This window comes from Dipodomys merriami, unplaced genomic scaffold (genome assembly GCF_024711535.1).
Source record: "Dipodomys merriami isolate MVZ:Mamm:240054 unplaced genomic scaffold, mDipMer1.0.p SCAF_62, whole genome shotgun sequence".
Lineage (NCBI taxonomy): Eukaryota > Metazoa > Chordata > Mammalia > Rodentia > Heteromyidae > Dipodomys > Dipodomys merriami.
In genome coordinates this window covers 6,548,364-6,573,589 of record NW_027206202.1, presented here as the reverse complement: position 1 = coordinate 6,573,589, position 25,226 = coordinate 6,548,364, and the positions used below count along the sequence as shown (strand labels likewise).

The following is a 25,226-nucleotide window of genomic DNA, read 5'->3' as shown; positions in this document are numbered from 1 at the left end:
TGTAAGTATCATATTATCTACTGTTATTCCCAAATTGGATGAGGGATGGACTCAGAGACTTTGAACTATGTAGTGACCACAAATGCCCTCAGATCCCCAGTATGCCTTTTTACCTCTAATGAAACTGCTGAGGTAGTAAGCACAAGGCGGTATGTCAAAAATCCACAGTAAAAAGTATTCCTCCCTGCCAGGGCCTGAGGAATCAGCTAGGAGACAGATACATTTCATGTTTTTTCCTTTTTTCTCATTGGCTGTGGAACTAATTTTTTAACGGTGACAAAAGTCCTGAAGCTGAAGAGTGGATATAGGTTTATGAAAATCATTCTATTTCAGGCGACTCACAAGATGAGGATTGTTGATCTGTCTAAATTAGTACAGTAGGCTCAAGTTTAGGATCTCAAAAACATGACTTTGCAAAAAGACACCTTTGCAATTTTACTGCCTCTCTGAGAAATAAGTTTTTTATAACAGAAAAACCCAGAATCTTAGAACATTATACTAGAAGTTTTCCTTCCTTTGTAAAAAATATACCAGCCCCTTGGGAGTTCTCTCTCTGTGTGTGTGTGTGTGTGTGTGTGTGTGTGTGTGTGTGTGTGTGTGTGTGTGTGTGTGTGTGTGTGTGTTTATGTCTGTGTGTCTGTGTGTGTGTGCATGTGTACACTGATCCTAGGGCTTGAAGTCAGGGCCTAGAAGGTGTCTTTATTTTTTCTGCTTAAGCTTTGTACTCTACTACTTGAGCCACATTTTTACTTCTGGCTTTTTGGTAGTTAATTGGATATAAGCTTTTTTTTTTTTGGTTGGTCTAGGGGCTTGAACTCTGGGTCTGAGCGCTGTCCCACAGCTCTTCAGCTCAAGGCAAGCGCTCTACCATTTGAGCCACAGGGCCACTTCCGGTTTTCTGGTGGTTAATTGGATATAAGAGTTTCACAACCTTTCCTGCCCGGGCTGGCAATCCCCAGATCTCAGCCTCCTGAGTAGCTAGAATTACAGGTGTGAGCCACTGGTGTCTGGCCCGTGGTAACTTTGAACCGTGATACTTAGATCTCAGCCCTCCTGAGTAGCTAGGATTACAAGTATGAGCCATCAGCATCTAGCTCAGATTCTTTTCTTTTCTTCTTTTTTTCAGGTCCAAGACCAAGACTCAAACTCTAGTATCTGCATGTTTGGCTCATTGGCTAGTACTCTACCAACTTAGCCATGCCTCCAGCCATACTTGTCAGAGTCTTAAGAGAACTCCTTGGGCAGTGACAAGGAGTAAGATCTGCATGAGAATTCAAAGAGGAAAGTGACTCTCTAAGGATCAGCTCAGAGAAGTTGCCTTTGTTATGCATTGTGTGCTTGTGTTTGTTTGTGTTGTGAACCCAGCTACTCTGGCGTCCCCTGGGCTATAACTTTGTCCACATCTCTAATCCCTACCAGCTAGGTGTGTGGGTGTGTGAAGTACACATTTCCTTCTCCTCTACCTCTGATTTTATGCTCATCTATGTGGCTGAAATCAGATTGCAGTAAGCATCAGCCCTGAGAGAAAAAGATGCTGTGGCATGCCAGTAGGAAGCTGCTTGTATGAGTGAGAGACTGTTTCTAGGCAACCAGCCTGGTCCAACCTTGTTTCCTTGGTGATGATGTTGTGATTATGTGGAGGTGGTTTGTTTATATAAAGACCCCAATTCTTTTTCATCACCATCTTTTTGGTTTAGGGAATCGCTAGAAGGCATAATCTCTCACCAAGCGACTCCTTCCTGCATCACTGCCCATACTAGCTCATTGGGTTTGAAATAAGACAGAGGAGTGTCTTGTCATTTACTCTGTGGCTCCCAGCAAGTTACTTCCCTCTCTGGTGTCCCTTTTTTTTTCTATGCCAGTCTTGGGGCTTGAACTCAGGGCCTGGGTAGTGTCCCTGAGCATTTTTTGTTCAAGGCTAGCAATCTACTTCTTGAGTCCTACCTCTACTTCTGGCTGTTTTGAGTATTTTATTGGATATAAGAGTCTCACAGAATTTCTCGCCTGGTCTGGCTTCAAATCATGATCCTCAAATCTCAACCTCCTAAGTAGCTAGGATTACAGGTGTGAGCCACCAGAGCCCACTGAGTACTATGTTCTTAATCTAGGAACTAGATGTGAAATGAGATAATGCTCAGTGATGACTTAGCACAAATCTTGGGTCCCAGTGAGTATTCAAATGCAAGGAAAACATTCACTAAGTTGGGGACTCTCAGAAAAGGGTTTGGACATCAGGACCTCAGCAAGATCCCTGCTTGAAGGGTTCCCGTGTGGAAGGGGGAACTGTAAAGTGGAGATACATAGGGTTTCGGGCAAGACTTGGTCCTTAGCCCTTTGTCTTATTGTCATTCATTTGGAGAAGCTTGACCCTGATGGATTAGGAAGCCCCAAGTCATTGCATTCAAGCTCCAAGTCATTGCATTGATCAACTGAGAGGCCAGCCTGGCTGGCATTCCTAGGCAGTCAGTAATACCAGGGGAAGTCTCTGTGCTTACCATGGACATCAATGACCGTGAGGGCCCCAAGAGTGAGTCGAGCTCCACTGCTCAGCTTTCCCCGCACCAGCTCAACAATCTCTGCAATCTGAGTATTGCTCTTTTTCAGAAAATCCTGGTCAAGGTACAGGTGAGGACAATCAATTAAGTTGGATTTTCTTCTAGCAATCACTAATTCAGGGATTGACAGTCACAATGACCTCCCAATGTACCAAGTCAGACTCTTGGACTGCAAAACATCCTATCCTATGCCTCTAGGGAAGTGAATGGGTCAGGATTTGAACCCAGTCATCTCTCTCTCTCCTCTCTCTCTCTCTCTCTCTCTCTCTCTCTCTCTCTCTCTCTCTCTCTGTCTCTCTCTCTCTCTCTCTCTCTCTCTCTCTCTCTCTCTCTCTCTCTCTCTCTCTCTCTCTCTCTCTCTCTCTCTCTCTCTCTCTTTGTCAGTCATGGGGCTTGAACTCTAGTCCTTGACACTGACCTGGAGCTTTTCAGCTCAAGGCAAGCACTCTACCAGTTGAGCCACAGCACCACTTCTAGTTTTCTGGTGGTTAATTGGGGATAAAAGTCTCATGGACTTTCCTGCCCAGGCTGGCTTTGAACCACGATCCTCAGATCTCAGCCTCCTGAGTAGCTAGGATTACAGGCATGAGCCACAGGTGCCCAGTGATCTTGATCTTTGAAGTGTTGACAATGACCAACTGAAAATATACATGTTTGAGTCTGAGACTAGACTTGTTTGGCCCTGAGGTGGTAAGAAGAGGGCAGTAGTGAAGGAAAAGAGGAAGACAGTAGTCTTCTGGCCTAATAAAATAATAGGGAGTCTCCATTATCGGAAATTCTGCCAGTTTGATCCCTTGAAGCAAAAGCTGATAAAACTTAGAACCCTGAATAAGAGAAGGAGTGATATTGTCCAAAAAGAAAAGTATTCATTACCTGACTTGTGTAACTGTAATCTCTATGTATATCACCTTTATAATAACCATTAAAAGAAATTTTTAAAAAATTAGAACCCCGCAGTTCAGAATTTCTATCTAGGAAAAACTCTGAGTAGTCTTGAACCACAGGCTTCCAGAATGTCTGTAATTCCAAATTCTCCATCTCGCTGTCCTTTTGTGAACTCGCACTTCTGTGAGACCATGGTTCAAATTATTATTATTATTATTATTGTTTAGAAAACAAAATAGGCTTATTTGAATTACACATTATTCAGCTCCTAACTGATGCCCAGACCTCCCTCTTCTGCAAGCATCATGGCAGGCTTACTTACTGGTAAGGTATGTCCTTCCAGGGCTTCTGATACCTCCTTGGTCCAAAAGATTGAGGAGACACAGATCACCACCTGGCCAGGCCACTCCAAGACCCAGGAGTTTCGAGGGACCTAGGAAGAAAGGCTTGTTGTAGGATCAGACTTCATAGGAGATTTAAGATGACTTTCTAAGTACACACCTCACTGCAGCACACTGACAATGAAAACAAAATCTCCCCCCCCCCCACCCTCAAATTCAAGATTTGACATCTCTGGGATTGCTGATTTATGTCTTCCTCCCTAAAGTTTATGGAAAAGAAAAAATATATCAATCTCCTCTGCTCTCTGGCTTGCCTTTTTTACTCAAGGCTGGTGCTCTACCACTTGAGCCATACCTCCACTTCCAGGGTTTTTTTTGCTTATCCATTAGAGATAAGAGTTTCTCAGAATTGTCTGCCCAAGATGTCTTTAAATCCCAACCCTCAGATCTCAGCCTCCTGAATAGCTAGAATTATGATGCAAGCATCAGTGCCCGGCTTCCCTTCAATTTTTTATTTAGAAGGTATTATCAGAAAAAGGATTGGCCTGTCATTTTCACTGTGAGGGACAGTGAGGTTGATCCTGAATAGTTTAAAATGAAAGTACCAATTAAGTACATTTAAGTTTGATAAAAGGGAGTGAAGAATGGGAAGAGGGGCCTAGAAGTAAGAAGAGGCAATTGAAAGCAGAGGTAAGAAGCCAGATGTTGGTGGCTCAAGCCTGTAATCCTAGATGCTCAAGGGGCTGAGATCTGAAGATCACAGCTTAATGCCACTTTAGGCAAACAAAACTTTGAGATTTTATCTCTAACAACCAAAAATCCAGAAGTGTGGGTCCAGTGGAAGAGCACCAGCCTTGAGTAAATAAGCCAAGCAGAGCAAGAGGCTCTGTCTGACTTCAAGCCTCAGTACTGGCACCAGGGGTTGGGTAGGGGGGGGGAGGGGGGGATTTAATGTGGCAACAAGAACCTTGCTAGAGGATGGCCAAAGAGTTGTTGTGACAAAGTTTTTCCTCTCAGACTTTGTGTCCCACTTGTTTCTCTTTAGTCTTTGGGAACTTGAGTTACACAGTAAAAGCTGAATTGGAAGGGTATCATGTGACAGGAAAGTTAAGCCTGCAGTAATGAAAGAGCTATCACTAACCCTTTCTCTCTTTTTTTTCTTTTTGATACCAGTACAGAGGCTTGACCTCAAAGCCTGGGTGCTGTCCCTGGGTTTTATTTGGCTCAAGGCTAGCGCTCTACCACTTGAGCCACAACCCCAGTTTTGGCTTTTTGGTGATTAATTGATGAAAGTCTCATGGACTTTCTTGCCCTTGATGGCTTCAAACCATGATCCTCAGATCTCAGCCTCCTGAGTAATTAGGATTATAGGCATGAGCCACCAGCACCCAGTAAAATCACCTCTCTTGAATTTCCTACTTTTTTGTTTTGTTTTGTTTTGTCGGTCAAGGGACTTGAACTCTGGGCCTGGGTGCTGTCCCTCAGGCACTCTACCACTTGAGCCACAGTGCCACTTCCGGTTTTCTTATGGTTTATTGGAGATAAAAGCCTCATGGCCTTTCCTGCTCAGGCTGGCTTTGAGCTGGATCCTCAGATCTCAGCCTCCTGAGTAGATAGGATTACATATGTGAGCCACCAGCGCCTGGCTTGAATCTCTTACTTCTAACAGCAAATATTTAACTAGAAATGCATTCATTACATCAGGAATTTACAGGAAAAGGACTAAGAGGCACAAAGGGTATGTTTCAGTAGAAGACAAAATGAACTGATCCACTTAACCTTCTTCCCAGAGTTTCCTTTACAATACTTCTTTATCACATGTACACTAATGCTTGTTTACCAGGGTATATGCGTCAATCCCAAGTCCAATAACATCCCTCAAGCTGGCAAGCATCATCTGTTCCACATGCTGTAGCCACTTTTCCACCATTCCCTGCAAGACAAGGCAGACAGAGAAAGGCAACAAGTCAACTGAAGCCCAGGGGAGGAATTGTGGGAAAAACCTAAGTAGTACTCTTTGTCCTCTGCTCACGCTCCTCTCTCCCATTCTCTCTCCTTCCCCTTTTCCCCTCCCTCTCACAAGAGCTGGAGGAAGATTGAGGGATACCTCTTCAAGCCAATATATTTTATTTGCTTTACATTTATTTATAGTATTCTAGGAAGGCTGTGCCTCCTAAAGAATCAATAGGAACTGTGTGTGTGTGTGTGTGTGTGTGTGTGTGTGTGTGTGTGTGTGCGTGTGTGTGTGTGTGTGTGTTGGTCCTGGAGCTCAAATTTAAGGCCTTGCTCTAGCACTTGAGCCATACCTCCATTTCCAGCTATGTACTGGTTAATTGAAGATAAGAGTCTCAAGGATTTGTCTGCCCAGGCTGACTTTAGATCAAGAGCCTCAGATCTTAGCCCAAGAAGCTATCCATCTGACTGGATCATATTTTTCTTTTTTCTCCTTCCCTCCCTTTCTTTCCTTCCTTCTCTTTCTTACTTCCTTTCTTTCCTTTCTTTTCCTTCTTTTCTTTCTTCTTTCTTTCTTTCTTTCTTTCTTTCTTTCTTTCTTTCTTTCTTTCTTTCTCTTTCTTTCTTTGCTTGCTTGCTTGCTTTCTGCTTGCTCGCTTTCCTTCTTTCTTTCTTTCTTTCTTTCTTTCTTTGTATGTGTGTGTGTATGGTTGTGTGTGTGTGTATGTGTGCGTGTGTGTTGGTACTAGAGCATGAACTCAGGGCCCTCAAGGATGGCACTCTACCACTTGAGCTACAGCTCCACTTGTGGCTTTTTGGTGGTTAATTTGAGATAAAAGTCCCAAGGATTTGTTTGTCTGGGCTGACTTTGAACCAAGATGTTAGTCAGATCTTAGTCCAAGAAACTGTCTATCTAACAGGATCATTTTTTTTGTTTTTTCCTTTCCTATCTTTCCTTTCTTTCTTTCTTTCTTTCTTTCTTTCTTTCTTTCTTTCTTTCTTTCTTTCTTTCTTTCTTTCTCTTTCTTTCTTTCTTCCTTCCTTCCTTCCTTCCTTTCTTTCTTTCTTTTCATGTGCACGCCTGTGGACTGGGCCATTATCTCAAAAAGCTGATTTTTGCTCAAGGATAGAACTCTACCGCTTGAGTCACAACTCTACTTTGAGCTTTTTTTGGTGGTTAATTGAAAATAAGAGTCTCAGTGACCTTCCTGCCTGGCTTTGAACTGTGATACTCCGATTTCAACTGCTGGAGTAGCTAAGTATCAGCCACCAGTGCCTGACTGGATCACCTTTAACTGGGCAAAGCATCAGGTGCATAACTTGTTTGGATCTAATTCTTTTTTTTTTTTTTTTTATTGCCAGTCGTGGGGCCTGAACTCTGGGCCTGGGCACTGTCCCTCAGCTCTTCAGCTCAAGGCTAGTGCTCTACCACTTGAGCCACAGTGCCACTTCCAGCTTTTTCTGCTATGTGGTGCTGAGGAATCAAACCCAGGGCCTCATGCATGCAAGGCAAGCACTTTACCACTGAGTCACCTTCCCAGTCCCTAGATCTAATTCTTGCTACTGTTTTCACATCAAGTTTGCTCGAGATCCTTATACAAGTTTATCATGTCATATAACTTCCATTATTATTCTCATCTTAGAGATGTAAACTGAGACCCACAAGGAAAGATTGATTTCCTTCCCTTAATCATTGTTCCAAACCCAGAATTAGAGTCTGAAAGTTTAACCAATGCTTTCTGACTTACTCTATTATTGAGAAGTGGGGAGGGGGAGAGAAGAGGAAGGGGAGGAGGAAAAAAAGAAAAATGTATGGAGGATTTACTTTGGCTTTTGCAGGGTAGATTTTCTGTATGAATGGAACAGTTTCTTTTTCTGAGCTAATCATGCCCACAATTTCCAGATTCTCTGTAAATTGCAGCCTGGCAATTCCCTCAAAGCATTTCTTCAAATGTGGCTGCACACGGAGGGGGTCCTTTGTCTCAGACAGGATCTCCAGCAGCTCATCATTTGACAGGAAGAAGAACCTGTTTTAAAGTAAAAAGCAATGGTAATTGGGAACTTTTCTGAGAATTTCTCTTTCCTACAAGGCTATATTATCTAAAAGGGAGATCATATTCAAATGAATACTAGCTATGTCCTAAAGTTTTCTCTAAAACTGATCCTCCTCACTACTTTTCATCTGAGGAATAAAAGTTAAAGACAAGCCCTGCACTGGTGGCTCACACCTGTAATCCCAGCTACTCAGGAGGCTGAGATCTGAAGATTGTGGTTGGAAGCCAGCCTTGGCAGCAAAAAAGTCCCTGTGAGATTCTTTTTTTTTTTTTTTTTAATATTTTTTATTGTGAAAATACTGTACAGAGGGGTTACAATTACAGGGCAAGATAATGAGTACATTTCTTATCAAGCATTGTTGTAGCCTCCTCCTTTGTTTCCCCTTCCCATCCTTTCCCAGCCTCCACCCGCTCCCCCACCCAATCCTCCCCCCCACCACCAAAGTTGTAAAGTTTGTTTTCGACATGACAACTGTACTTCTCATTGTTGCAATGGATCCACCTGTATCCTTATTTAAAGGACTTGTTTTTCCCCTTCCCCTCCACAAATTATACCGACATCAAATACAGTGCAAGCAGGGATTATGCTGTGGGGGAGGGACATACAAAGCAACAAAGCCCTCAAAAACTAGAAGTGGTGCTGTGGATCAAGTGGTAGAGCACTAACCTTGAGCACAAAAGGAGGCATAGGAACAGAACCCAGGACCTGAGTTCAATACCCACGGCCAACAACAACAAAAAACAAATGCTAAAGAACATTTCAACTCTGAAAGCAAGGGAATAAAAAGGTGAAAGAGGGTATATATAAGTTGAATATAGATGAGAAGTAAAGTAGCACTATAATTAAGGCTAGGTAAAGCATAGTTTTCAACTTTGCCTGTTCTTTAGAATTATCTGGGAGTCTCTAAAAATTCCTGTTAAGGTTCTAATGTCTGGAGATCTTAATATAATTGATCCAGGATAAGGCCTAGGGAAGTCTGTCTTAAAAACAAACAAACAAACAAAAACTACCAGGAGATTCTAATGTCACCTGGCAGTTTTAAAATGTCTGGCATAACATAGCATAACTCCTTTTAACAAATAATTTATAGCTCCAAATCCAAGCCCTTCATCATGACTACTATCTCCCTCTAATTGAAGGAAATGGCAATGCTGGTTGATCAAAGTGTGGACCTGATGCCCCATTGAGTCTGTTCATCTTCATTCAGCTAATGACATTAAAAAAAATGTGCAGGTCACAATGCTCAACAAGAAATGTACTCATGTATATTTCATGTAACTGTAACCCCTCTGTACAGCATCTTTACAATAAAATAAAAATTTTAAAAATGTGCAGATCATTTCCAACATATTGTTTTATAAGTATTGCTACTGCATTGGTTCCACCCTTGTCCTTTGGCTCACCATTCTGTTGTTCCCCTTCCCTTCCCAAACTCAAATAAACATACATACAATACCAGGATACCAAAATCAAATACAGTGACAACAGGGGATAAACCACAGGGGGAAGAACACACAAAAGAAATAAGAAATCACATAGTACAATAAAAATAACAGCAAAGCTTGGGGGGATGTGGGGAGGGAAAGAGGGAGAAAAATGAGGGAAGGGGTAACAAGTTTGGCAAGTAATATACTTATTTTTTTTTTTTTTTGTCGGTCGTGGGGCTTGAACTCTGGGCCTGAGCGCTGTCCCTCAGCTCTTCAGCTCAAGGCGAGCACTCTACCACTTGAGCTACAGCGCCACTTCCGGTTTTCTGGTGGTTTATTGGAGATAGGAGTCTCACGGTCTCTCCTGCCCGGGCTGGCTTTGAACCGCGATCCTCAGATCTCAGCCTCCTGAGTAGCTAGGATTACAGGCGTGAGCCACCAGCGCCCGGCCGCAAGTAATATACTTATGACCTTACTTATGTAACTATAACCCCTCTGTACACCACAATAAAAAAAAGAAAAAATATGCCCCATTCTTAGAAGCTGTCTCTTGGGGGAATGGAGAATCAGAGATAGAATAGACTGATCAAAGCCAACTCAATATGAGAAATGCAATTCTGCATATATATATATGCATATATAATTTAAGAAGCCAAACAAAAGTTATATCAAATACCTGGGGAAAAATAGTCTCTTCTTTTCCAAGTAATCATTCAGCCCCCTCTGGATGTCATCCAATAGAACGTTGGCCTCTTGAAGCTTCTCAGACATTCTTGGCTGGTCTGCTGCCACCAGAACCCTGGTATCTTTTACCTGATTCCACCAAAAAAGGTGAGTTTAATCATGGGGTTTCCACATTCTTGAGACTGGCCTTGGGAATGCAAATATAACCACCCTCTCAACTAATGATGCCCCCGGCCCCAATTAACTGCTTCTTTGTGTGTGCATGCGTGCATGCATGTGTGCGTGCATGCACACACGCACCTCAGTCCTAGGGCTTGAACTCAGGGACTAGACAATATTTAGGAATTTTTTTGCTCAAGGCTAGCACTCTACCACTTGACTCACAGCTCCACTTCCAGCTTTTTGGTGGCTAATTGGAGATAAGAATCTTACTATCTTTCCTGCCTGGGCTGACTTGGAACTAAGATCCTCATTTCTCAGTCTCCTGAATAGCTAGGATTACAGGTATGAGACACTAGCACCAGGCAACCAACTGCTTCTTAATCCCTTTCTTCTTCCCACTGGGGTAAATGTTCATTTATCATACACTTCTAGGGGTTTAGAATTCAGACCATAACTCTTTATATTAATTTGTGTTGGCCCTTTAAACAGAGGACTTTGGAGATATTTAAGAATCATCGTCTAAGCCAGGCACTGGTGGCTCACACCTATAATCCTAGCTACTCAGGAGGCTGAGATCCAGGGATCACGGTTCAAAGTCAGCCCGGGAAGAAAAAGTATGTGAGACTCTTATCTCCAATAAACCACTCAGAAAACCGGAAGTGGCTCTGTGACTCAAGTGGTAGAGCGCTAGCCTTGAGCTGAAGAGCTGAGGGACAGCGCCCAGGCCCAGAGTTCAAGCCCCACAACCAACAACAACAACAAAAAAAGAATCATCTTTCAGTATGTGGCTGAGTGGGAGAGCCAGTCAGCCTGCAGAGAGAGACTGGAGCAGATATATGTAAAAGCACAGAGATCATAGACATGAAACAGATCTTTATGAGCTCCTGTTGCACTCACTTCCTGCCCTTGGTTTCCATAAGACACACATCCTGATCTGAACGAGCCAAAGAAACAAAAACAAAAAACAAAAAAACTCTGGATCCACTGGCTAGCCCACATAAATTCCACTTACCTCACTCCCACCAAAAAGTGGAACAGAGACATTCCCCCGAGATAAATTCTTTGTAAGTGTGCATTAATTTGAGTATACTTGACTTTAGAAACAAACAAGGTAATGTTCTTATAAACTGATATATTGAATTGAAACCCCTTTATATCATTATTTAAAGATGAGTTTAAAATTAGAAAGCAGGCTGCATGCCAATGGCCCATGCCTGTAATCCTAATAACTCAGAAGGCTGAGATTTGAGGTTCAAGGTTTGAAACCAGCCCAGGCAGGAAAGTCTGTGAGGCTCTTATCTATAATAAACTATTTTTAAAAAGCCAGAAGTGGCTCAACTGGTAGAATGTTAGGGTCAGTGTTCAGGCCCTGTGTTCAAGCCATAGACTAGCGTGTACACACAAACAAACACACACACACACACACACACACACACTCACACACACACAAATTATTGAATTGTCCTATAACAAAGTCTTCAATTTCATTAGAAAAGATAATGCAATGCCAGTTTCTCATAGTTACCTCTGGGGAGGTAAGATTATAAAAGATTTATACTTTCTACATTAAGATTTCCTTGTTTGAGGTTTTAACAAATTAGACTAAAGATATACAATATCAAATTTGTGAAGCTATACACAATGGGCAAGCTCTGTATAGCTTCCCACACTCCTGGTGGGATGTGCCAGGAATAAAGCTTACCGCTTGAGCCATGAGTGACTTCCAGTAACCATCAACAATACCAAATTTTCTGCCCTCTTCTGGCATCTGGGCTATGATGTCCTCTGAGCTGAAGATTGGTTCAAGGTAGAGCCAAGTGGCTTGACATTTCAACCAATTATCCAAAATCTCCTGCACACGAAGTAGTTTTTCTTCCCATTTCTGTGAAGTTAGCATTCCACATCTGAATCATTAGCCTGACACTCGGTACCATGGACATGCAAATGGACGGGATCCATCCATACACACATGCTTGCTTTAAACACATATTTACTTAGTAGTGTTCTCTATTCTCTGGTCACTGTTCCGGACAAAGCGGATATAGCAAAGAGTGAAACAAAGATTTCTTGATCTAATGGAGTTTACATTTTGTTGAGATAATAATAAGAGTGATTATAATGTTTCTTTTATGGCAATAGTCTGAGCTGCTTTACATTTATAAAATTGAATTTATATGATTTAATTCAACAACCTTAGAGATAGATATTATTGTAGAATAGCACTTCATAGATGCAGAAACTAAGACAGAGAACAGTTCAAGTAACTTTAACTTGTTCAAGGTCACACAACTAATAATGTAGGGCAGAGGTAGAATATGAATTCCAAGCTGTCTGACTCCAGGGTCTATGCTGCTGCCTATGCTACTTCTACAACAATAAACAAGGGAACTTCTCTCATGCAGCTCATAATTCTGTATTGCTATAGCCTATAGATCCTTTTCAAGTGTGTGTGTGTGTGTGTGTGTGTGTGTGTGTGTGTGTGTGTGTGTGTACACCAGTCCTAGGGCTTAAACTCAGGACCTGGGTGCTATCCCTGAGAGTTTTTGCTCAAGGCTAGTGCTCTACCATTTGAGCCACAGTTCCACTTTGGTGGTTAATTGGAGATAAGAGTCTCACCGACTTTCCTGCCTAGGGTGGCTTCTAACCATGATCCTCAGATCTCAGCCTCCTGAGTAGCTAGGATTACAGGTGTCAGCCATCGATGCCTGACCTCAAAATATAATTTTATTTGGTATTTTCAAAACTCGTCTCTTTTGGCAGATTACCACAATAAAGCTGAGGGTGCCTATGCTTACTTGGATTGTTATTTCCTTTCAGGGTTATGTTCTTTGTTTTTTCCATTCAGAAGAAAACACATTTCTTTGTTAACAACTTGCCAAGCCTTCCCCTTCTTCTGAGAGAACCAGAGTTGAGGAAGCAACACAAAACTCACAACCCCATGCAATCTTACCCGGCATTCTGTTTCGATTGGCTTGATGAATGCGGAGCCACACATGGTCTGGGTCTTTATCACGTGGTCATCAAGCAGCAACTGAATGTCATCAACTGCACACAATATGCTTGTATCCTGCAATTAACAATGCCCATTCCATCAAAATCAAGAGACTATGTCAGATGCCAGTGGCTCACACCTGTGATCCTAGCTATTCAGTAGGCTGAGTTATGAAGACCACAGTTCAAAGCCAGCCTAGGCAGAAAGGTTAAAAAAAATCAGTTGAAAAGCTACCAGCACACTATGTTTACTGCAGCATTATTTACCATAGCTAAGATATGGAGCCAACCCAGATGCCCCTCAGTAGATGAATGGATCAAGAAAATGTGGTATATATACACAATGGAATTCTATGCCTCCATCAGAAAGAATGACATTGCCCCATTTGTTAGGAAATGGAAAAACTTGGAAAAAATTATATTAAGTGAAGTAAGCCAGGCCCAAAGAAACATAGGTCCCATGGTTTCCCTTATTTGTAATATCTAGTATATGTATGAGTCAAGCGGAAAAGGTCAGATAATGTGATGTCAGGAAAATGAACCCTTAGATGTGTATTTTAATGTTTTTTTCTTTCATGCATGTGTTTCTAACGCATTTATAAGATTATCTCTTTGTTGCTTTGTATGTCCCTCCCCCACAGTATAACCCCTGCTTTCACTATATTTGATGTCAGTATAACTTGTGGAGGAGATGGGGAAAAACCAGTTGTTTAAGGATACAGGTGGACCTGTTGCAACAATGAGAAGTACAAGTTGTCATGTCCAAAATGAGCTTTACAACGTCGGTGCGGGGCGGGGGGGGGGGGGGAAGGGGGGGGAAGGAGAAGGATTGGGATTGGGGGGGAGGGGGGAGGCTGGGAAGGGATGTGAAGGGTAAACACAGGAGGAGGCTGCAATGCTTGGTAAGAAATGTACGCATTATCCTGCCCATGTAATTGTAACTCCTCTGTACAGTATGTTCACAAATAAAATAAAATAAAATTTTAAAAAAAATATCAAAAGAAAAAAAAATCAGTTGAGACTCATCTCCAATTAACCACCAAAGAGTTGAAAGTGGAGCTATGGATCAAAGGGTAGAACATCAGCCTTCAGCCAAAAAATTAAGGACAGAGCCTAGGCTCTGAGTTTAAGCTATAGTACTATCACAAGAGAGAGAGAAAGGAGAGAGACAGAGAGAGGAGAGAGAGACAGAGAGCTTCTAAACAGGGAATCTATGTTTTGCAAAAAATAGAATTTCTATATTCTTTGAAACTATTCCAGACTCTTCTGCTTTAGCCTCCTGTGTGCTAGGATCACAGACATGCTTGAATATGCTCTAAAAGATATTCACTGTGCACTTCCTTTATAAAAATCCCACACCAGCAACAGCTGGGGAGAAACTCTTCTGTCCCCTTCCCTGTGTTCCTGCTTTTTTGTCCACTTGCTTTCCTGACTCTCTTGAGTAGAATGAGCTGGTAATCTGAATGGCGAGACCTGGACCCATGTGTTGCAGTCAATTCATAGTAATGATGGAGGTTATTTTTAAAATGAATTACAAATATTCTTTTATTTCAATTTATATGTACTTTCTAGTATCTGTTAAACTGATAGGACAAAATTGTTTCTTAACTTCTTTAGACCTAATTACATATAGGCATGGAGGTAACCATGATAAAAAGTACTTAGTATCCCCACACACATACACACACAAAAGAAGACAGCTTGTAAACCTGTCTTATATTCTTTTTTTTTGAAGTTTTGTTTTATTTTAATTCCATTTACACTCAGTTAACAATATATTCTAATCAATGTTATAGAATCTGAGGTTTTAGAGCGCTGTCCCCAGAACCAGACTGCCTGGGTTCTCTTCTTGGCTCTGTCTGAACAACACTGATGTTGTTATAAAGAAGAAACCAAGTTATTTGATAATAGTGCATGCATGCTGGATGCTCTTTGTTCCTCAGTTCTTTGTTTTTCAGAAGAAACTTGCCTGTAATCACTACCATTTTACCGATGAGCTGGTATGTGGTAGGGTTAGGTTTTTGACCAAAGTACCCTAGCTCTGAGATGTTTTTACCCTGGTGCAAGCTGCCTTTTAAACATTATTACCTTAATCATTAGGTTGTTTGGAAGATTAAATGTGAGGGTCTAGCACACCAAGCACTCAAAAGGTTTAGGTGCTAATCATTGTCATTATGATCCTCTCATTGCTTTTGTTTTTAACCTTCATGAGGCAAAATTGTCATTATCGTGGTCTAGAAAGTTTGTGAATTCTATAAGCTTTCATAGTACAGCTATTTCTTTCACATCAGGTGATATGTACATTTCTTTCCTTTTGCTTAGTGTTAGTTGTTCCATCTTTCCCTCTCTTGAGTTGCTTAGTTCGATTTCATCAATGTCCAGTGCAGGGATGGGTCCCTCTGTTGTATTTTTTCCACTTGTTTCCCTTTGATTCTGTACCCTCCTCCTAGCTGTCCTCAGATGTGCACATCTGAATCATATTTTGCCAGCATGTAAGGTTTCTACACAATTAAGGTCAGCTCCTATGGGCAAATAAGCTGAAAGGCTCTATGCCTTACAGCAAGTCTACTTTTGCCCTGCTTTTGTTTCGTTCATGCTTATCTAGCCTAAAGATATATCCTACCTTTTTTTTTTTTTTTTTTTTGTCAATCGTAAGGCCTGAACTCTGGACCTGGGAGCTGTCCCTCAGCTCTTCAGCTCAAGGCTAGCACTCTACCACTTGAGCCACAGCACCACTTCCAGTTTTCTGATGGTTAATTGAAGATAAGAGTCTCAAGGACTTTTTTGCCCAGGCTAGCTTTGAACCAGATCTTCAGATCTCAGCCTCCTGAGTAGCTAGGATTACAGGCATGAGCCACTGGCACCTGGCATTATAGCCTATCTTAAAAAAAATTTCATGTACAAAGGAGTTGCCATTTTACAAAGCATTATATGAATACAAAGCATTTTGATCAATGTCATTCTTTCAACAATTTTTTTTACTTTTTAAATTTTATTGTAAAGCTGCTGTACAGAGGGGTTACAGTCACATGAGTAAGATAATGAGTACATTTCTTGTCAAGCATTGTTACCCCCTCCTTTGTTTTTCTCCTACTATCAGGATCCACGTTGGGAAATATATCCAGCTATTAAAGAAAGGGAATCTTAGTTCCTAATTTATTGTTGATTCTTGTCTATAGCTGCTTCAGTCAAAGGTTCTGAAGAAGGACTAGAATGATAGAGCTTCTCCTGGGTCGCCTAAGCTTAACTCTCAGCCCACAGCCTCCACAGCAGTATCTGACTCTGAATTAGACCATGGAGCACAAGGCTTCTGGGACCCATGTAGGCATGTCCCTGCTGGAAGAGGCCTAGTAGCAAGCCCAAGGGCCTCGAGTTCCCAATGGTTCATCAATAGTTCTTATTCAAGTATAAAACCAAAGCAGCATGACTGCTGAAACTAAAGTGAGAAAAGAAAGGGATGGGAATCTACAGAGTCTGGGTTCTCAATCCACAATGAACATTAGAAAAGCCAGCAGAGGACAGGGAGTTAAAATAAACATGCTCAACCAGCCTCATGCTGGTAATCCTAGCTACTCAGAAGGTTGAGATATGGAGGATCGTGGTATCAAGCTAGCCTAGGAAGAAAAGTTAATGAGACTTTATCTCCAAAATATCCAGCAAAAACTGGACTAGAGATGACTCAAGTGGTAAAGTACCAGCTGAGCAAGCATAAAGCAAGCATGAGGCTGTGAGTGTAAACCCTAGTAGTGCATACACACACACACACACACACACACACACACACACACACACACACACACACACACACACACACACACATACCCATAATAATAAAACAGACTCAGATACTCTGGTAGTACAGCTGCTGGGAAGATTCAATTTTTGTTGTTGTTGTTGTTATTGTTTTAAGTGTCCCAAGTGATTGGCAATTGGAACCAGTGATAGTATACACTATGTTAACGTCAGGCTCCACAATTTTCTACTCCAAGATCCATCTGAAGAATAAACCAGACCCTAGACACATATGAGCAAGCACCTTTCCATATGTACTGTACAAACCCATATGCTATCTATAAGTGCTAGTGAAAAGAAAGAAATTGCATTCTTGAAATTCAAACCATGGTGCAGTAATCTGGGAGTTTATAGTGACAGAACTCAGGCTCTACCCCCAGAACCAATGCATCAGACACTGCAGTTTAAGGCAATCTCCAGCGGACTCCTATACAAACACATTTGAGAGTCAGAAGGCCCTATCTACCCACAGGTACGCCTTTGAGGGCCCTGGGGAGCAGTGAAGAGAAGGAGAGCCTGTGTTCTCCTTGGGAGATGCTAATTCAGAAGGTATGCACAATTCCTTTGCATTGAGAAAGCCTCTTGCTCTGACTCAAGACCCTTGGGATCTGAAAATGCATCTCCCCAACAGTGTCTGGGAGGAAAGATGACTGGTAGGAACAGGGAGGCAAATAGGAGGAGGAAATGATCCAGAGGTAAGGGATAATCATTCCATGAGTTCTCTTGAAATTCTGAATCAATCACCTCTGGAATCTACTATATAATAGAAGGGTTTTGTTTGGTTTTGTTTTTTAAACGGGGCTGCAGTTAGACTGATACTTACCGTGTCCCTGTATTTTATGAAGTTGAATGTCATATTAACCCACTCTGACTTCATTTTCTCCAAGTTCTTCTCCAGAGAATATTCCTTGCTGGCAGCTGCACCAATGGGTTCTAGTCTGAAGGAAAAACACAGTAGCAGCAGCAGCAGCAACAAGAGGTCAGGAAAACATGTCAGCAGGGGAATCGGAACTCAGCTTAAGAGAATTTCCAAAGCTTTTAATCGTACAAAAATGTTCACTTTCATATTTGCCAGCTGCTTCCAAGATGTTGTAGGAATTGTCAGTCTGAGTGCTAGCAACTCTTGGGTGTGCGTTATGAGTTGAACTTAGTCCCTTCACATTCACACTAAAGAAGTTCTAATCCCCTGTACCTCCAAATGTGCATGCATTTGGAGAAATGGTCTTTAATGAGGTAATGAAGTTCAAATGAATTTCTGAAGAGTGACCCGAATCCTTCATGACTAGTATCATGAGTATGATGCACAGAGGAAAAAAACCATGTGAGAAGAGGCCAGCCCTACCAATGCTGGTCTTTGATTTCAAACTTCCAAAATTACGAGAAAATACATTTCTGTTGTTAAAGATCCCTCAACCTGTGGTATTGTGATAGTGACCCCCCAAAAAATCACTGGGGCTGGGAAGGTGGCTCAGTGGTAGAGTGCTTGCCTTGCATCATGAGGCCCTCGGTTTGATTCCTTAGCACCACATGAGCAGAAAAATCCGGAAGTGGTACTGTGGCCCAAGTGGTAGAGTGCTAGCCTTGAGCTGAAGAGCTGAGAGACAGTGCCCAGGCCCAGAGATCAGGCCCCGTGACTGACCAAAAAAACAAAATAACAACAACAACAAAAACACTGAAGATGGGCACCGGTGGCTCACACCTGTAATCCTAGCTACTCAGGAGGCTGAGATCTGAGGATCACGGTTCAAAGCCAGTCCGGGGATTGGGAAGTTGGCTCAGTGGTAGAGTGCTTGCCTTGCATGCATGAGGCCCTGGGTTCGATTCCTCAGCACCACATAAGCAGAAAAAGCCGCAAGTGGTGCTGTGGCTCAAGTGGTAGAGTGCTCACCTTGAGCTGAAGAGCTGAGGGACAGCGCCCAGGCTGAGTTCAGGCCCCATGACCGACAAAAAAAAAAAAAGCCAGTCCGGGCAGAAAAGTCTGTGAGACTCTGATCTCCAATAAACCACTAGAAAACCAGAAGTGGCGCTGTGGCTCAAGAAGTAGAGCATTCGCCTTGAGCTGAAGAGCTAAGAGACAGCGCCCAGGCCCAGAGTTCAAGCCCCATGACCGACAAAAAAAAAAAGCATTGATTGGTTTTTGAGGTTCAGAAAACAAGTTGAAAGATAGGGGAGAATGATAAAAGGTATGAAATTGATCAAGATATATTATATTCATAAATTGACATGTTGAATTGAAACCCTTTTGTACAACTATTATACAATAATAATAAAATTAAAAAATTTGAAGTTAAAAAATAAATGAAATATGGGAATACTGGGTACCAGTGGTTCATGCCTATAATCCTTGCTACTCAGAAGGCTAAGATTTGAGGATTTTGATTTGAAGCCAGCTGGGGCAGGAAAGTTCATTGGACTCTTGTTTCCAATTAATCATCAAAAAAGGCAGAAATGGAGCTGTGCTTCAAGTGGTAGAGCACTAGCCTTGAACAAAAATAATCTCAGGACAACACCCAGGCCCTGAGTTCAAGTTCCAGGATTGGCATGCATGCATGTGAGCTCATGTGCATGCATGCGCACGCACACATGCACACACACACACACACACACACACACACACACACACACACACAAAGAAAAATAGGAATAATAAAAATACTCCCAACTATTTGTGTGTAATATATATATATATATATATATATATATATATATCCCCACTTGTTCTTTAAGTCATCTCTAAATTACTTATAATCAGAATCAATTAGTAACAATGTGACTAATATAAATATTGTGCAAAATAGTTAAATTGTTTAGAGAAAATGACAAGGATAAAAGTATATAGGTTCAGTACAAATGTATGAGTCATGGAGCTTGAACTCAGGGCCTGGGTGCTGTTATTAAATTTTTCTGTCAAGGCTAGTGCTCTACCACTTTGAGCCATAGCTCCACTTCTGGTTTTCTGGTGGTTAATTAGAGATAAGAGTCTCACAGACTTTTCTGCCCAGGCTGATATTGAACCACAATCCTCAGATCTCAGCCTCTTGAGCAGCTAGGACTACTGGTCTGAGCCACCAGTGCTTGCCTTGTAATAATTTTGGAAGTATTTTTTACTTACAGTTAGTTTTATCCAAAGATATAGAGCCATATTTACATGTTTCTATGGCTGCTCTGAAATGAGGGACAGTAATGGTGTTAGGGGCATCAAAGCACTCAGGTGGGCAGCACCTTAGGCCAGACTGTGCAATATGCAGTTCTCAAATTCTAGCCAACAGGTATACTGCCTGAAACTGTCTGTTACAAATGCAATGGCAGCATATACATAATTTTTTTTAAATTTTTGGTACTGGTCCTAGAGTTTGAACTCAGAGCCTGGTCATTTATATCCAGGGATAGATAACACTTTACCACTTGAACTACAACTCCACTTCTGGAATTTTGGGGTGGTTAATTGGAGATTCGAATCTCATAAACTTTCCTGCCTAGGCTGGCTATGAACCAAGATCCTTAGCTCTCAGGCTCCTGAGTTGCTAGGATTACAGACAGGAAACTTTCTTTCCTTCCTTCCTTCCTTCCTTCCTTTCTTTCTTCCTTCCTTCCTTCCTTCCTTCCTTCCTTTCTTCCTTCTTTCCTTCCTTCCTTCCCTCCTTCCCTTTTTTCCCTCCCTCCCTTCCTTCCTTTTTTCTTTTTTCATTCTTTCTTCCTTTTTTTCTTTTTTTTGCCTGAGGCTTGAACTCTCAGCCTGGGTGCTGTCTCTTATTTCCTTTTGCTCAAGGCTAGCACTCTACAACTTGAGCTCCCACCACTTCTGGCTTTTTCCTGTAATCACCAGAAGTGGTGCTGTGGCTTAAGTGGTAAATTGCTAGCCTTGAGCAACAGAAGCTCAAGGATAGTGCCCAGGCCCTGAGTTCCAGCCCCAGGACTGCCAAAAAAATCCTTTTAGTATTTTATTTCAAATAAAGTTATTTTATTATTAAATTATTTTATCTCAAATAATATATACGACAATTTTCTAGTCCTAAGCTATCTCCAGCTCTTCAACTGAAAATGAAATTTTCACCAGTAGAGAGTCAGCACAAATGGAGGTTATTAAAAGTCTTACAGTCACCCCAAACCAGAAGGAGCAAACAGACAGATAGAATCCCATGTGAGAACTTACAGATACTTGGATTTTAAAAAAAAGTAAAACTTTTTCAAAGGAAGAAATAAATCTTACTTTTCAATGTATTTGCCAAATCCAAGCTCCAGCATATTTAAGAGGCAAGTTGTTTCTGTGGGCTTTATTTCATAGCCAATAATTTCACTGATCTGCAGGAGACAGAAGAAGATAAGTGTTCATTAGCCAAAACAGCAGAGTATTCTGTGACAACGAACATAGTTTCTATCTGTGGTGTCCAGCACTGTGGCCACTAGCTCCAGGAAGTTACTAAACAATGAAAGGGTGGCTAGCATGACTGAGGATCTGAATTTTTTACATAAAAAGTTTTGTTTTTGGTGCCAGTGTTTGGGCTGGATTTCAGTGCCTGGATGTTGTCCTTTTCTTTTCTTTTCTTTTCTTTTCTTGCTTTCTTTCTCTTTCTTCTTTCTTTTTTTCTAAAGGCCACAACTCTACTCTCCACATTTTTGGTGCTTAATTGGAGATGAGTCCCAAAGACTGCAGGCTGGCTTTGAACTGTAAGTCTCAGATCTCAGCCTCCTGAGTAACTAGGATTATAGTGTGAGTCACTGGCACCTGGCATTTTCACTTCATTTTAGTTAGCTCAAACTTACTTAAATAGATATGTGTATGTAGCTAGTGAACTGGACATTGTAAATCTGAGGAATAAGGAGGCAGCCTAGAGCCATGCTGTATCTCATTACCTGCGGGTTGGTTCATCCCCCCATCAACTTATGAGCACCTAGAGGATTGGGCCAGAGTCTGGTTTGTTTCTGTGCTCCCAGGGCCTTGTGAAAAGTCTGGTCTGTGATCTGACATTTGCTGAATAAAGGGAGGAGGTCAGGATTTCACAGGACAGAAGACTACAGAATGCTGTAAAGTGATGATAAGTAAGGAGGATTTTCAGGGGCTGTTGGCTCATCACTGTAATCCTAGCTACACAGGAAGCTGAGAACTGAGGATTTCAGTTCAAAGCCAGCCTGAGCAGTTAAGTCTTCTGGTTGGAAATACTTCATTTTCCTGCACAAATATTCTGCCAAGCCTTTTTTGGCTTTTTCAACTATTTTGATAATTTTTCAAGAATAAAATGGAGTGTCATTAGGTATATTCACATTATATAACTATCTCCATCATCCCTCTCCTGTTTGAATCCAAGGACTAAAAACCAATAGTCATTGTTTTGTTTGTTTTTGTGAAAGTATCAGGGCTTGAATTCAGGGCCTTGCACTCTCATTTAACTTTTTTCTTAAGTCTAGTGCTCTACCACTTGAGTCACTTCCAGCTTTTTGCCAGTTAATTAGAGATAAGAGTCTCACAAACTTTTCTGCCTGGGCTAGCTTTGAACTGAGATCCTCAGATCTCTTTCTCCTAGGGTTACAGGTATGAGCCATCAGCACCAGACCCCAGTTTACTTAAGTGTAATTACGACTAAAGAAATTGTAGGCAAAAATGCCAATGACTTTTGAACATCTCTTGAGACTGAAAGATCTGGATTATTATATGGGTTTCATGAGCTACAAAGGAGATGGGGGAACAAAGGGGACTGAAGCTTTATGCAAAACTTTAATTACTGTTCAATATTGTCTCTATAAGACCTGGGCAGGAAAGGGCATGAGCTCCATGTCACATTCTGTTTTACTTATCCCTGTCACTGCTATCTGACATTTAGTGGGGCCTTAAGAAGTATTCATGGAGTAAACTAAACCAGTTAGGTCAGACAGCTCCCAATCTGGGTTCTGGGGACATGGGGAGGACCAGTAAAGTAATGAAATAATACAACTGATGTACATTTATTAATGCTTACTACATACATAGTAATCACTATTTCAAAGCTTTATGGACTTATTTCATTCTCATACACAATGAGGAATATGATAATGTATTAGTATTCCCACTGAACCAAGGAAATAATTATCTTTCCAAAACCATCTAGCTAAATTGACAGAATTAGGACTAGGTCCAATTCTGCTTCCAAAGTTCTTTCTTTTGTGTGTGAAAATACTGTACAGAGGGGTTACAATTACATGGGCAAGATAATGAGTATATTTCTTATCAAACATTATAGCCTCCTCCTTTGTTTCCCTTCCCATCCCTTCCCATCCTCCCCTTGCCCCCCACCCAATCCTCCCCACTCCCCCTTCCCCCCAAAGTTCTTATCTATCAAACCCCAATGTCTGTCACAGGACTTCTAAGGACAGCTGTTTAATTAATCTTTACAACTCTACAAAGTACAATTCCCACTTCAGTGTACAGAAATAGAACTTCCTATAGTTCCGCAGTGCACAAGCTATACAACTGGCCTCTCATTCGTTCTCTTACATCTGAATGTACAGCCCAGTGCAACACCCTATCTCTGGGACTAAATTTCACAGCTATGTAATGCTCTTGGCATTAATGCTTAACCTGTAGTAAGAACTCAGAGTTGGTAGTTTTAATTTTTTAATTGCTGTGTGTAATGCACGCACACACGTGCACACTGGTACTGGTACTTGAATTCAAGGCCCAAGCTCTTATCCTTAGGTTTTTCACTCAAGGCTGATGCTTTTATGACTTGAGCCACATTTCCACTTCTAGATTTTTTTGTGGTTAATTGAAGATAAGAGTCTTGGGGACTTTTCTTCCCAGACTGGCTTTGAACTCTAACTCTCAACCTCCTGAGTAGCTAGGATTACAGCTACGTCAGCCACTGGCCCCCAGCTTCTTTAGTTAATCATAGAGATTTGCAAGGCATTTGGCTCTCTCATTCCAAGAACCTGGGTTATGCTGTCCAGTGAGTAGCCACTAGCCCCTTGTGACTCAAGCATTTGAAATGTGGCTAATCTAAACTGAAATGTATAAAAACATACCATATTCTATTTCACATCAACATATTAATATAACTAATATGTTAACCATAATGTTCAATATATAAATAATACTATTATATATATATATATATATATATATATATATATATATACTTGGCTAAATAAATTATGTTCATACTTTTACTTTGTAAATTGTGGCTCTTAGAAACTTTCAAATTAATATTGCCATGTGTTTTATTTCTATTGGACAGTCTGATCTTAGTTGTAAGTCTGGTATCTAACAACATAACTTCTCAAGGTCAGTGTAATCTTGCTTAAACTACAGAAGCAATCCTTTCAAAATGGCCAAAGACACAACCCAACCCTATGACCATGGAATATCTATCCTCTGGCCTTGAGGCCTACAAGTGGCTCAGCCTTCATAGTTCCTGATCCATCTAGAACCTCCTGATTCTAGCACCTGAATCTCCTAAGTGAACCAATAAAAGGCTGGACACTGATGGTTCATGCCTATAATCCTAGCTCTTCAGGGCGCTGAGATCTGAGAATCAAGGATCCAATCCAGCCTGAGTAAAAAAGTCCCTGAAACTCTGATCTCCAATTAACCACTAGAAAGCTAGAATTAGAGGTATGGCTCAAGTGGTAGAGCATCAACCTTGAGGGGAAAAGCTAAATGAGAGCGTGAAGATCTCAGTTCAAGCCCTAGTATTGATGCACACAAGCACACAAGCACACAAGCACACAAGCACACACACACACACACACACACACACACACACACACACACACACACACACACACACACACACACACACACACACACACACACACACACACACACCAGCTTCCCTAGCCTCAGTCTGTCCCTGGGATGGTTTGTAGTGTGACCTATGCTGCAGACAGAAGTAAGTAAGCCCACGTAGGGACAGCCCTCAGTGTATGTGGCAACATTTGTGCTTTTTGAGCCACGTTTCACCTGTTAAGCCCACTGGGTTTCCACAAGGTGCTTTTTCCTCCAGAGTCACCTTCCTGGGCCATACCCTGCCTTTACCTGAGCTCCCATTCCGCCTGCTGCCCACTCTCTTCTGCTGCCTAATATCTCTGGTCCTCTTTTCACTTTTGAGTTAAGCCAAACTGACCTAGATTCCAATTCCCTCCACATGCACTCATGTAACAAATCATTTCATCACTCCAAATCTCAGGAGCCCCAATGCAAAGTAGTTGAAAGAATGGGAATAAAGAATACGACCTAGCTATGACATAGCTAGAACTCAATACCTTTTATATATATTATAATCCTAAGGACCACTTTGCAATCTAAGTGGTCTTCAAGTGAGAATCATGAATATCTAAGAATGGCTGGGATTTTTTAAGGGCCCATGCTGCGGAAAACTGCCTTCATAGAGGAAGCAGCAGGTGGAGAG

General features: G+C 41.5%; 1 protein-coding gene across 2 annotated transcripts in view; it reads right to left on the bottom strand.

The window, feature by feature from the left end:
- Dnah3 (dynein axonemal heavy chain 3) overlaps positions 1-25,226 on the bottom strand; it is a 216,447-nt gene that overhangs the window by 123,677 nt on the left and 67,544 nt on the right. For both annotated transcript variants that reach the window (XM_070004375.1, XM_070004374.1), the window contains exons 19-27: positions 21,056-21,147; positions 17,669-17,783; positions 13,013-13,129; positions 11,765-11,944; positions 9,893-10,029; positions 7,560-7,761; positions 5,622-5,714; positions 3,763-3,873; positions 2,496-2,610 (exon numbers count right to left, since the gene is read on the bottom strand). In XM_070004375.1, coding sequence (XP_069860476.1) covers positions 2,496-2,610; positions 3,763-3,873; positions 5,622-5,714; positions 7,560-7,761; positions 9,893-10,029; positions 11,765-11,944; positions 13,013-13,129; positions 17,669-17,783; positions 21,056-21,147 — 1,162 coding nt within the window. The remainder of the gene's footprint in view (positions 1-2,495; positions 2,611-3,762; positions 3,874-5,621; positions 5,715-7,559; positions 7,762-9,892; positions 10,030-11,764; positions 11,945-13,012; positions 13,130-17,668; positions 17,784-21,055; positions 21,148-25,226) is intronic.